The sequence below is a fragment of the Bombus terrestris genome, chromosome 2, assembly GCF_910591885.1.
Source record: "Bombus terrestris chromosome 2, iyBomTerr1.2, whole genome shotgun sequence".
Lineage (NCBI taxonomy): Eukaryota > Metazoa > Arthropoda > Insecta > Hymenoptera > Apidae > Bombus > Bombus terrestris.
In genome coordinates, this window is record NC_063270.1 from 10,876,648 (window position 1) to 10,890,801 (window position 14,154).

General features: G+C 44.9%; 1 protein-coding gene across 11 annotated transcripts in view; it reads left to right on the forward strand.

Moving 5' to 3' along the window:
- LOC100643024 (SH3 and multiple ankyrin repeat domains protein 3) overlaps positions 1-14,154 on the forward strand; it is a 176,048-nt gene that overhangs the window by 154,751 nt on the left and 7,143 nt on the right. For 8 of the 11 annotated variants that reach the window (XM_012318929.3, XM_020867828.2, XM_020867829.2 and 5 more), the window contains 8 exons: positions 2,539-2,664; positions 7,385-7,565; positions 7,943-8,262; positions 8,859-9,123; positions 11,025-11,718; positions 12,175-12,404; positions 13,051-13,227; positions 13,873-14,083. In XM_012318929.3, the coding sequence (XP_012174319.2) occupies positions 2,539-2,664; positions 7,385-7,565; positions 7,943-8,262; positions 8,859-9,123; positions 11,025-11,718; positions 12,175-12,404; positions 13,051-13,227; positions 13,873-14,083 (2,204 nt within the window). Of the gene's footprint in view, positions 1-2,538; positions 2,665-3,917; positions 4,210-7,384; positions 7,566-7,942; positions 8,263-8,858; positions 9,124-11,024; positions 11,719-12,174; positions 12,405-13,050; positions 13,228-13,872; positions 14,084-14,154 lie in introns of those variants that run through there. The other 3 variants (XM_020867830.2, XM_012318932.3, XM_048413953.1) reach the window with 2 other exon arrangements.

Below are 14,154 nucleotides of genomic sequence, written 5' to 3' on the forward strand. Positions count from 1 at the left end.
ATAAATGTTCCACTTCTATCGTATCAAATTTTTGTAGCCCTTTATGGAAAATTCGGAGGTACAAAAATTTATAAAATATATCTAGTATAATGTATATTTAATAATCAAATTTTTCTACTCGTACGACCGTATGAAAGTAAAATTATCTCTAAAATGTATAGGATACCCGGGTATTTTAATCGTTCGACAGTCGCGAAGATTTTAGTTGAGTGTACAAAAATTGAACAAATTGTTAATTCACTTTAATTGAATTCTCTCAAGGAATCGAGACGATGGTCGAACTTTGTTGCTCGAAGTTTCTTCCTCCGTGTCGTATAGTGGATAATAAATTACAGAACGCCTTTTAATTTAGCGCGCGAATCCTTCACGAAGAAGCATTTGACCCTCGTTGCCCTGTCGGATGCATTCTACTCCAAATCATTCATCGACCCAGCGAGGAATTGCCCAGCCGCTTGACGAATAGCGTGCAGACGATCGAAGTCGAGAGTGGTTCACATTCGACTCGTTTTCGAACCGTGCGACCGAAACTGGGCCACTCATTTACCTTAATAATGCTTGGCTGTTGGTCGACTTTCGTTTTTCACAGCGACTGGTTTTTCGCGACCTTGCTCGCGATTTCGTACGATTAACGGTTTGTGCATCGTTTAGTAATCGAGGTAAAGAAGCCCCTAAATGTTCAATCGACGAAGCCCCCAGAACGAGCGGCCAAAAAGCAACGTCGATGGAATTTAATTTCTAAAGTCAGTGATTAGATTTTATTATTGCTTTATCTATTCTTTCGTTTTAAGTTGCCCTATTTACGTAATCAAGAGAATTTCATATTTTTATTATTTAAAAATAAAATAAAATGTATACTATTCTCTGTTACATAGAAAGAAAAGCTTTTTATATGATTCTAACTTTTACGCTCTGGGTATAACACGATATTCGTATAACGCGTAACGTATTTCCCATATTGCAGAGTTCCATTATAAGTGTGATGCTTATGACAACAACGATCCAGTCTCCCTTAAACGCTAATGAACAATTATCAATACGTTGACTGCGATACGTTAAACGATAATCGTCGATGACCAATCTGTTATTAAAATTTGTAGAACGAATAAAATGAGAGAAATTTCGTGTATTAAAAAATACTTAACAAATTGAACGACTCGGATACGTCTGTGTGACGCGTATTGTGAGAGAGAAAGTGCGCGAACACGATACAATATCTCGCGAAAATGAAATATTATGTCACGATGTATTTCAATCTATCGCAATATACGTAAAATTCGCGTGACAGTCAACGTGTTTATTAATCATTATACGAACGTGTCTTTAATTCCTATGATTGCAAACTGGGACGAGGAATGATACCGTACGAAAGAAGCCTCGCTCCGCGGATGCGACCTACGAAGAGAACGTACGAGGCCTGTCGGCCAGCAAGATAAAGAGTGGCGCGTATACAAAGAAAACCTGCTGGCACGCAGCGCGTGAGGAAGAACGATGGCGAAATTCCCCGCGAACAGTCTGTAAATTCCAGGCTTTACTGCCTGTCGTCGGTGAAATCGAAGCATATTATTTTAGCGCCGGATGATCCTCAACTCCCGCGCAAGACATGCAAGAGGGCCTAGGGAACGAAGACGACGTCTTTCGTTGCGCCTAGAATAACGTTCGCCGCGAGAGGAATTCCCTTCGAGGAGGAAAGCGATTGAAATGCGTTTTACGAACGACCACGCGGCGAAATATCGACGTGGATAACGTGGACGATGGAAAACGTTTCAGGTCGGATTTCTCGATCGTCTTTATTACTTCCGAAGCTACCAAAGACCGCGTTCTCCTGGAACATTCTTCGATTTAAGGCTTCGGTGGATGCGCTTTCTGACGAACAAAGTATCGAGCTATATCGGTTCTTACGAAAGAAAATACTATTTTCCAGATGTTTCACCAATTCGTTCGAATATCTGATCGTGCAATAGCTGATCTGAGAAATTCTCGATGTGGCAATTGTAAAGAGCAATAACGGCGCCAGCAATTGTGACAAACGAATTCTTGCAAATACATATAAAGTGCATATGCTCGTAGGAATTCGTTCGCTGGATGAAATTCGTCAGAACACATTCATCGTTCGAGCAAGTTTGATTGGCCGCGTCGATCGAATTGGAATAAAATGGGTGTGGGAAAACGAATTTCTTCGACGCACGAAAATAAGCGTTGATGAGATCTAGAAGGGAAGATCGCAGTGAGAACGACAGCGCGTCAAAACGCGCATTCGCTGTAATCATAGCTTTATTCGATAGCGATAAAACGGTAAGGGGAATAAAATCGAATAAAATCTGACAGAGAGGATTCCCATCGCCATGTCTTAACGCGTTAATCGATTCAAAGCAAACCTTTACAACGAAGTGGTTTCGATTTGGTTCGAAGCGTTCACTCCACCCTGGGTCTCTGCCCTTGTTGCATGAAAATAGAGTGTGTTTAGTAGAACGGGGGTGGCGGGCCGTTTTTCCAGCGGGATGGGTTTTCGATTAATCCAGGCTGTGTGCTGGTTTGCAGGAGCTGAAGGAAAGCTTCAATTACGGCTTGTTCTGCCCGCCCGTGAATGGAAAAGCCGGAAAATTCTTGGACGAGGAACGTCGCCTCGGCGATTATCCCTTCAATGGACCCGTCGGCTACTTGGAGGTAAGACACCTTTCTTTACCTTAGTTCTGCTCGCGACAGCGCAGCGTGTTCTTCGCTGACTATTGCTGGCTTAAAGGACAACGACCATATCAAACAGCTGCACGATTTATAAAAGTATTCCAACACATAGTGTAGACAAATTTTAGGTTTATATTACGTACGTTATATAAAACATTTTGCAACTCCATTCATTAATTTAAAATATTACAGTATTACAGTATTTGTAACGAGACACGACTGTCATCGTCGTGATTATATTGGTATTTGAAAATAATGTGAAAATGTACATAAAAGTTGTAAGACATTTACTGCAAACCTATTTAGTTAAAAGCATGGTATACAGCACGAAGAACCGTGTTAAATTTTAAAGATGATTTCGTCGGATATCGAGGCTCGTTAATATAATGAATTAGCTTTATCAAGATCTTAAAGCTTCGAGCTGAGCAGGTTCTTTCATTTTCAACTATGTCGTATTAAAATACTCCTTTGTAATTATAAAATGACATTAAAACCAAAAAGTCAATAACGGCGTACTTGCCGTACAAACTTCGTACAATCTGTATCTATTATTATATAATCATTATTAAAAGAAAAATCCTTCGTGAATGGGTTAAAATATCACTATTGGGTCGAAAATTTTCCCACCTTGTTATACGTACGGCACGAATGAAATAACCAGAAAATAAAATCCACTGAAAAACGTGCAATTTGCATACTAAATATCAACGGTAAATGTTAATAAGGACGTAATATTTATATCGAGGAGTACGTAAGGAAGAGCCTGAGCTAAATGCAGTTGAAAACGACGTAGGATCGCGAAAGGCTGGCGGTCGATTCCGGGGAAGGCCGGACGCTAATAGGTTAATTTGAATTTTCATCCCTGACCTCGGCATTATTCTCGTCGAGGAATAATCGCTGCGAGGGCGGCTGAATGCGAGACTTAAACGGGCTGGTTCAGGCGCATTGACGCGGTCGAAAAGGTTTCTTCAGCTACGAGATTGGCCGGTTCTATTGACGTCCGGTGCCCGTCAAAGGAAACAAGCAACGAAAGAATGACGAAAGAAGTTTGCTCGGTTACGAAGAACTGCGACTCTTGAATATCAAGGGGTTTGCTCGGGAACCTGGCGATCCGCTATCATCCGTGCTCTCCCTCTATCTTGCGCGCGCGCATGTTTCTCCGCGTCCCTTGGGTCAAGGAGGGACCGCGTGGCTATTTTTTCCCCGTAAGCCTACTTCCTTTTTCACCTGCGAGGTGAGAAACGATCCGCGAGAAAGTAGAAAACATCGGTGGCGACCGGTCGTCAACGACGTCGTCCTCGACAACGAGCAGGAGCGAAAGGTTGCAGTGTGACCGTGAAAAGAAAAGGCGCCACACGCCGTTACGAATTCGTTCCGAGTGCCGGTGTTTCTCGGTTTTTCAACGGGACGATTATTCATACACCATCGATCATGCTCTCGATGAAAAGCCCCACTCGACAGCCATGCGATTACGCGTGTTTTTTCGAAGACCCTGGGACGCGATCCGAAGAGGAACGAAACCCGAAGGTACGTCAGAAGAAACGCAGTGAATCTCGGAGTTAGATCGACTCGAGAAAAAGTGGTATTTCAATTCGAATGCGAGCGGGTAAGCCGTGGAGAGATGGACTACCTTTTTTAACGTCAATTTTTTATGCCTAGAATCGGTAGAATAAATGCACACATTTTTCCTTGTAATACTATATATCGAATACATTTTTAGTAATTTTATCTTGCTTTAGAAATACACATATAAAAGACGATAATAATATCCCAGACAATCCACGGTATAATTTAGTCGAACTATTACATAGATGATAAGATCGAATACGTACAGAACCTTTTCCAAGAGAAACGTGTTTTCGCGTTTATTGTAACAGTTCGACATTTCTGCCAATTAACCGCGGCGATTTTCACGCTCAAATCTTATATCATAGAAAAAGGTAGAGATACAGTTTTTCGCGATACAATTAGTGGAATTTAACAGTAGACGTTTCCATCAAACGGAGCCATCTTAGGGCTCCCTCGCGTGTTCCATCTTTCCCCGTCTCACCTTCGTTTCATTCGACGAAGAACGGAATAAAATTTCCAGCGCGTCGCACGAGATTTCGTAGTCCTTCGACAGATGGTGAAGACTCGACTTGCATCCAGGAGTCGATGCACCAGGACGGTGACTGTTGAAACGGGGTTTTGCGAAAAACAAATAATCCCGTGGTCGGTTAACGAGATCTGGATCTTGCCCGCGGTTTTCTTGCGTAACCGGATCTAGTTCTCATCTCGGTATTCCTCTTCTTCTTCTTCTTCTTCTTCGTAACTCGTCTCCGTTAACGCGATCGGCTCCAGTGCCGATAGCACGGTTGGTCTCGCCGCGGGGATTCACTTTCTAGGGTAGGTTGGTTGACTCGCGTAACTTCGTCGGCTACTTCTCGAACCTTGCACAAGTTACAAATTACCGAACCGTTCCTCGACCACGATCGAAAAACTCATTCGACGAATACCTTCGTCTCGGTCTCCGCGTTCCCCTTTTTTACACTACTGTGCATAAATATTCGGACACTTCTAAATTATTACGAATACAGTGGCTCGCGAAAGTGTTTGAACATTTTTAGAGACATTTTACGAATATATCAGGTGTGTTATAGGAAACATTCAAAGATTTCATTGGCACCATTAGGAAATTCGATTATCATAATTATATCGATCAAGTTTGAAACAAAGGAGGATGTATATTGAAGCTACAAGATGTTTAGTGCGAGTACCGTATATTTCACTACGGGAATCATAGGAATATTTAAACAGTCAGTTAGCCATTATTTCGTTATAACTTTTAAAAAGATAGAAAAGATCTTTTGACCGAATTGCACCAGGTGTTCGAATACTTGTGCATGAGAACGTATGTACTTACGCGTATTCACGTCTGGCTCGTGAATTTCTCATAGAAAATTCGTACTACGTAGCGGTATCGCCTTTGTAGTATCGCAGCAAAGGAACACGGGTTCAAGCTGAACGCGAGCCGAGTGTACTTTTGATTGTTGCATAATTAATGCGCTCTATCCGAGGTTAATTAAACGGTAAGAGTTTTACGTCGGGCGAAAAAAGATTCCACCTGGCTTCGAGATCTTTTTCCACCGAGCGACCTTGAGCCAGTCGGACAGCAAAGATTTTCAGCTCGTCCATTTCGCGAAATATTTCAACGTCGAGGTGGATGATGTAGATAAAGTGCGAACGTCCGAAGATGGTACGCGCCGGCTTGTTTTACTTTTTCTGCTTGCCGTTGGCTTAAGTTGCGCGCAATAATGCGGCCGCCATATAGGACCTGGATAGAAATAAATACGCGGGGTTAGACAGACCCATAGATCACTTGTATTCGGTACCATCGGTGTTCGCCACGATGTTCCTTTTTATTTTTTTTTCTTTTTTATTTTTCTTTTACGTGTGTGTTCCTTGCACTCATCGATCGCACGAACCGAACGAGCGAACGTACGCTCGATCTCGTCACGCGAGATTCACTTTCAGGAACGAGCTGGCTTACAAACGAGCTGCAACTACCTGCGTCTCGCGAGAAAAACTTAGCCGTGACTATTAATTTTCACGCCTCGCTGTTTCCTCGAGGACGATTCAATTTTCGAAATCGCTGCGCTTCGTTAGCAGCGAATCTTGGCGAATCCGAGCATTGTTTTCCAACGACGAATCTCCTTCGTCGTGATATTACAGCGAGGCAATTAACGAGACCTTCGTCCGTTGCTTTCTTCGGCGAAGTACGCGATTACACGCGTATCGAGCCAAGAAGCAAGATGCGATAGCACGTCGCGTAATTAGACGCGCGCCAAAAAGGTTCGTAATAAAACTATTGCCTGTGTAATAACGTGATTAACCGTCATCGAGTAAGCAGCCCGAGTGACGGTGCAATTCAACGCGCGGAAAAGAGGAAAAGTCGCGGACAAGGTAGCCGACGTTGGAGACGCACGTAACCCTAGTTGAAGGAACACGACCATTAAATACGCCAAGGATGTCTTTGCATGCGAATGCAATCGTTTACCACACGACTGGTGGCACCTCGCTTGCTTCGTTCGTAGCTCAAAGTTTACCGACAAGCTTCTCTCTCCGCTATACGCGCAAAGATAGATAATCGTTAATCGTACAGTAACGTCTAATTTGTAAAAAGTTGTACGACAGGAAGTAAAAAATTCGTTGATCAAAGGCGGTTGGGCTTTTGTAATATGACGGTACATTCGTTATTTTCGTAGCGGCCTATCTCTAATTTACATTGCAACTCCGGTTCCCTGGATAATCATAATTGCTGCTAACGGTAGTCATTAACGCGGTCGTAGCTGCGATATTGCCTATCCGTCAGTAATCTAACGCTGTGAAGCACGACGCCTCCGATAATTACAAAGAAGCTGTAACCACCAGGAAGCGACAGGGTGAATCCCCCATTAAGCCGAGATAATTTTATACGTTTTGTCCTCGGTATTTTCCGGCTAAGTCTATCCTCGAGGAAAAACAACGTGCGTATTTCGCGACCATCGAGCAAGACCGGTGTTGAAAAAACGCCTAAAACACCTCTGGACGTGCGACAGCTGATTAAACAGCATGGTATAATCGCTATACGCGCTTGATAATTAATTATATTTTCTGACCGATTTAAATCTATGGCCAGTTACAATATGACTTAAGATTTAACTTAGAATTTTGTAATTCGCAGCTCAAGTACAAAAGACGAGTATACAAGATGCTGCATCTCGACGAGAAACAGCTGAAGGCAATGCACACGAGAACGAACTTGCGAAGGTTACTGGAATACGTGGCAAACAGCCAGGTCGAGAAGATCGCCAAGATGTGCAGCAAGGGTCTGGATCCTAATTTCCACTGCCAGGAAACCGGAGGTAAAACCGATTACGAGTTTCTTTCTCGGTTGAATTTGTGGCACTGATCCGGCAAACGTTCTACCGTAGTTCCCGAAAAAGCTCGATTTCATTTAGATAAAAGCTTCGTGGCGAGCTAATTCATGCAAGGAGGAAAAGTTCTCGCTGAAACGTCGGATATAACTGTATTCGACTATGTAGCCAGCTATTTCTCGTTGGGCTAATCACAGACTCGCAACCACGCGTTTGCTTTCTGTCGCCTCGAGACAACATGCCGACCTTGAGGCCGCGTCAGTGATCATCGGATTTCCTCGTGTCCATCAGAATCTTCCACGCGTTAGGAATCCGCGTCGATGTACCGCGAGTGATCTGACGCGAAAATTTGCCTGCTTTTGCAGAAACTCCGTTGACCTTGGCCACGACCCTGAAAAAGCCTTCGAAGGTCATAATAGCGCTGGTGAACGGCGGCGCGCTGTTGGATTATCGAACGAAAGAGGGTCTGACGGCAATGCACCGCGCTGTCGAACGAAACAGCTTGGAGGCAGTGAAGACACTGCTCGAGCTTGGCGCCAGCCCCAATTACAAGGACACCAAAGGATTGACGCCGCTCTATTACAGCGTCATATACAAGACCGACCCGATGCTCTGCGAAACGCTGCTTCATGACCACGCGACGATCGGCGCCCAGGATTTGCAGGGATGGCAGGAAGTGCACCAGGTCTCGTAACAATTTTTTCTTTTTCTTTTGTACCACTATAACACTTCCTAAAGCACTGTTCGTTTAAGCTGCGACCTCGCCTAAGCAACAACGGGAAACTCTTTGTCGTCTATCATTGTCGCATGTTTGGAACGATAACCAACAAATATCGACTTGTAGAAACATTTCTCATACCGAGCGAGGGATATCTGGTGTTTGCTTCGATTTCAAAATGGTAGTTTTTCCTAGCAAAAATTGTCCACACACGGTTTCGTCGTGAAACGTTTGTCTCCACCAGAATGTGTTTCGTTTTACTCTGATCTTTACCGCTCTGATTGGAAACAAACAACAAGCGACTTCTGTTACGAGAAACAGTAACATGAAAAATAGTGGGAAAACATTGGACAATAAACCGGTAACTTTTTCAAAATACACGAAACATCGACCGAAAGTTGCTGTTTGTTGCTTGGAGTAAGGATGCAGCTTTAGACTAGACGTATCTATCTCGAGCAACACGTGGTAAGGTTTGAAGGACAAGTTAAGGGAACGTAGGAAAAGTACGGTTTAATTATAATCGCGTCCCCTTCGATAATCGATACTTGGTGTGGTGTTCGCAGGCCTGCCGCAACAACCTGGTCCAACACCTGGATCACTTGCTTTTTTACGGCGCCGACATGAACGCGCGTAACGCATCTGGTAATACACCGTTGCACGTTTGCGCAGTGAACAACACGGACTCCTCTTGCATACGCCAGTTGCTGTTCAGAGGCGCGCAGAAGGACAGTCTAAATTACGCGAACCAGACGCCTTACCAGGTCGCCGTGATCGCCGGGAACATGGAACTGGCCGAGGTCATTAAGAACTATCAGCCGGAGGAAGTTGGTGAGTGCGAATCACACTGACAGATAGGCGAACCTCGTCGAAGATTCGACGTGATTAGGGGAAGAAGGAACTGTCGGCGAGACAATTTTCCTTTTGTCGTTCTTTCAAGCAACAGAGAAAAGATGAAACCGAACCTCCCCTCCACGCGACCGCTGGTCGATCAGTTGATCGATTAATTTTCTACATTTTGATCGTGCCATGCGATAGCCGATTCTTAATAGGTAGACAACATTCAGGGAATCGACAACGATCACGAAAAATTCGTGATTCGGAGAATTCGATGAGTGTGTTTCACAATCCTTTTGAATCGTTCGACGACATCGTTTCGCACTCGAGATTACGGACAACTCGAGTTGTACAACGTATACACGACGTAACACGTCCGTTGACAGACGATGAGTAGCTACGCGAAACGCTTATCTGATAAAGCGCGGACTTCGTATCGACCGTCCGGGAATTTTTTAAACATAGAGCACGTCACGAATTTAGCCTGGCATGTGCATGTACGTAGAACGCTTCACCTTTTTTCTTTACCTGTCTACTAAGAGACAAACACGCTTCAGCGCTTGCTCGTAGCGTAGCGAAGAGTAGCTAGTGAACCATAGACTAGTCTAACGATGTAAATATATAACATACAAATATATATTTACGTATACATAATTGTGCGTGTATCTGTGTCTGTGCTGTATGACAAAAGTACATGAAATTGTAACAGTCTAATGGGATCTTTGGTGGTGATGGTCTTGTAAGACGTCGAGTATGTTTGTAACGATATAACGAGAAGTAACGACTAAAGTTTGACTGCTTTTGAGTAATTACTAACGATGCCGTATCTTTTGGTCTCGTCGTAGAGCGACTTCGCTGTTGTCGGATCTACCGAGATTGCTTTTGAAAATCGTACAAATACGGAGAAATCGAACTCCGCTGTTGACAAAACGGATATCGAACGTTCGATTGGCAAGTCCGACAATGGCGAAATCGTGAGAACAAGTTGACTAGTAATGTTTGGTAGTTTCGGCGTACTTTGTGAGTATACGTACGTGTGTCGTCGTGGGCCATTGGAATTTCCTTGGAGTAAAATGGAAAAAGCGAAGCTGTTTCCAGTCGATGTTTCCGAGAAGTCCGACGGCCCGTTGACGGCAACCTCGAAATCACCGGTGCACATGTGCTGTGTCTGTCTAACAAAAAAAAAAAAAAGGAAGTACGAAAGTACGATGCGGATATATCTCAATGGCACCTTTACAGCCTCGGGCACATTGTATCGTACAAAACAGATACAAGCAACCGCGGTCGAATGCGTGATTCCTGCGTGTGCTTTTCACCGCTTTCTTGTATACAGAGACTAACGATGATAACGTTATCCGATCGTCGTTGTTCCTTATAACACGTGACATAACGTAAATCACATGCCGTCGAGCAATGCCGAGTATTTAACAATTTGTGTAGGTGCGCGTGTGTGCGTGCGTGTGTGCCGTCGGCAGCTTGTAAGTCCGCTTGAAAATTCTGTGAAAACGAAACGCGCGCGGCGAAAGGTCGCGAACGTCCAATCGAATCGCTCGCTTGTTTGAAAAACATGGAACGATGCACGGGAAACGCATCGTAGCAAAAAGCACGCTCGAAAAGAGAGAGAAAGCATTTCGTAAGATCGAAAGAAATATTGTTTGCCAGGGATTCGGGATTCAGGGAAATCGTGTTTAGAAAGGGACACGCGCGTGTCAGATCACACACACACACATTGGACTCGTGAGCGAGAACACAGAAAGATGATAATATCGGGAGAGAAAAAGTGACAAAGAGACGATCTCGCTCCAAAGGAAGACAAATACCTTCGGAGAGCGGCGTCTACTTGTAAGGCTAAGTAATCCTTTCTTTACTTAACCTTGCAACCCTCGATTTTCCAGTACCGTTTAAAGGGCCGCCACGCTACAACCCGAAACGACGGTCGGTGGCCTTCGGCGGCACGTCAACGATGACCACGAGCTGCTCGGCCAGTAACTTGGGCACCCTCACCAGGATACCTTCCGCGGAACAACAGCACGGATCTGGTGGAAGTTTGACCGGTTCCGGAGGAGGTAGCCTCACCAGAACGATCTCAGTGGAGCAGTACACGGCGAGCGTCAACGCGGTCACGAGAGTACCGTCCGCCGAGCAATACGCGACCGGCAACCTGACCAGAGTACCGTCCACGGAACAACAGTATCCATCCACCGGCACCCTGAACAGAGTACCGTCCTCGGAACAATATGCCAGCCCTATCGCGACCGCGACCGGTACCACCACCGTAACCAGGATGTCTTCCGGAGAGCAATACTCCGCGACCTCCGGTACGCTCACCAGAGTACCGTCCACAGAGCAATATTCAACCGGTACGCTCACCAGAGTACCGTCCGCCGAGCAGTACGCGAACAGTATCGCGAGGACGGCGGACACCCATCACGCCGCCCTCGCCAGAGTACCGTCCATCGAAGCAACCAGAAACGAGCTACAGAGAATACCGTCCGAGCAGCACGTTGCCGCTAGATCCGCCGAGCAGAACGGTCATCGGATTACTTCGGACTACCAGAGCCCCAATTCGCTGAGGGATCCTAACGCGAGGTAAGCATAAACTGTCTTTGCGATCTCTCTTGCGAACTCGGCTGCTCTCGAAATCGGGATTTCCTTGTTACTCCTCTTGTCCCTTCTTATACTCCGTGCTGTTCACTCGAATCTCCAACATCTCTTCTCTTTGATTAATCCGACCGATCAAGGTCGAGATTTCTTGCCGCATTCTTTACGAAGCCAGGGCGTCTGCTCTTATCTTTGATTCGATATCGATATAACCTCACACGTGTTTCCAACAGGCTGTATTCCGATACTAACCTTCGCGACGAATTCAATCGATTGTACGTTGTTCGGGTGGCGGAGAACCCGCGTGTTCATCCGCGCGTTCGGGAATTAACCGATCGCGCGTTAAAGCAAAGACAATTTACGCTAATCTCGTGAGATTTAATCGAACATAAGGTCGAACGTAGTTACGTTCGACTCCTATACGAGTTCCGCCTCCATTTCAAGATTACCAGCCACCGCGGAGAACTATCAGAACGTAAGAATGGAGGGACTGACGAGGCTGCAAGAACACCGGCTCGAGCTTCAACACCGTCTTGACATGCACAGAACGATGGAGATGCCGCCGTCGCCGTCACCGAGCAGCAGGAGTCTAGCTCCTTTCAGCTCGGCTAGCTCGAGCCTCTCCGAAGGCAGCAATCAACCGTCCGGTGAAGATTCCGCCAGCATCGTCACAGGTATACACACACAGGTTTATTTTCCTCGACTTTTGCCTCTCTCGGTCGCGACCAGAGCGACCAGAATGCGATTCTACGGAAGCTCGCGTGCTCGCAACCTTCATCGTTCAAGAGATTTCGTGAGATCTAGCCTCCGTATATGCGTTTGGGACACGACAAATGATCCCCTGATGCGACACGGAGAGAAAGGTACAGAGAGAAAGAGAGGGAGAGAGAAAAAAGAGAAAGCGAGAAACACGATCAAGTGTATTTGTATATTTGGCGTGACTCGAACGTCGAACCATCACCATCAGAAATGGTACGCGATGCCAGACAGGCTAACTTTGCCGAGTCTGTTCCACGCGGTGCTATGACGTTTCTCGAGACGATGACGAAACAACACGCGAGATACGACTATCTGTGTCTCGATGGATGTAACATCGGCGATCTAGACATTCCACGCCACGAAACTCTCTCTACATACACGTATTTACTTGTTAGGAAATTTCAAAAGAGCGGATATACCGTTTTAGCGTTAAGCTGGCGCTTTCTACTTTCCGTTAACAAATCTAGCGTTGCATGACGTTCAGCCGGTCTAAGAATCCGATCGAGCCAATGGAACGATGAAAAGCTCAAACGACCATGCTTGTTTTCGTAAATTTTTTAGACAAGAGTCTCGGCGATACAGCCTCCGACGTGATTAGCGACAGTTCCGGGGTCGGAACCTCACAGTCGGACACTACCAATTCCCTCTCGATCCCAGGTACCACGGTCGTTTGCGTCGAGAGCTACAACAGCGGAATTCTAGGCCATCTGAATATCAATCAGGGAGATATCTTGGAAGGTACAGACTATAATTATCTTCTCTATCGCTCTTTATTTATTTGATCAAGGCTCGCGTTTATCGCGTTTCCGATAACGGAACGAACGCTGTTCGTTGATTTTTATTTCGTAAGTATGCACATTTTTTGTTTACGAGTTTGTGGACTTTGGTAGATTCGTATTTCTTTTTTTCGTTATAATAGTTGATTGGGATTACTTTCGACACGGCGGCTGATTCTACGAACCTAGATTAAGCGAATTTTAATTTTAATAATTTAGTTATAGTCGTTTGTAAATGATGTGCCGTATTCTATATACGTTTTGTAATATAACGTTACGTTTTATATGTTTTTCTTATAAGCTGGGAAAAAGTAAAATTGCCCGAACAACAGTCGCATGGTGGTGGAAATATCTTGGACCTTTGTTAATTGTTTCCTCTCAAATATCTCATCGATGGTGCATTCAAATGAAATACACCGACTCATCGGATAATCAACCAGTTTTATATCTTTTCTGATATTCTTGCAAGGAAGATGTAACACGCTAAAATTTCAAGCCAATCTCGTCGAAACCAAATACCTTTATTACTTAGTCGATAATTTCTAAAATTAGAAGGTTAAAATACGCCGGTAGTGAGTTGTATCTTTCATTTTTGAATTTTTAACAGTCACCGGAGCGACCGACTGTGGTCTTCTCGAAGGAGTGCTTCGGGGACAGGGTACGGGTCTGTTTCCGGCGCACTGCGTACAAGAAGTCAGGCTCCGTCACACGAACATTCCACTGGGTCCTCAGCCTGCCAGAGATGGCCGGAACAGAGTATTGGGCCGTAGAGAATCTCAACATAAGTATTTCGCTACTGCTCCTAGACTGAAGAAACCGTGAGTCACTTACGTATATTACTTTATATTACATCTTACATTATCATCCTACATTATCATCTTACATTATC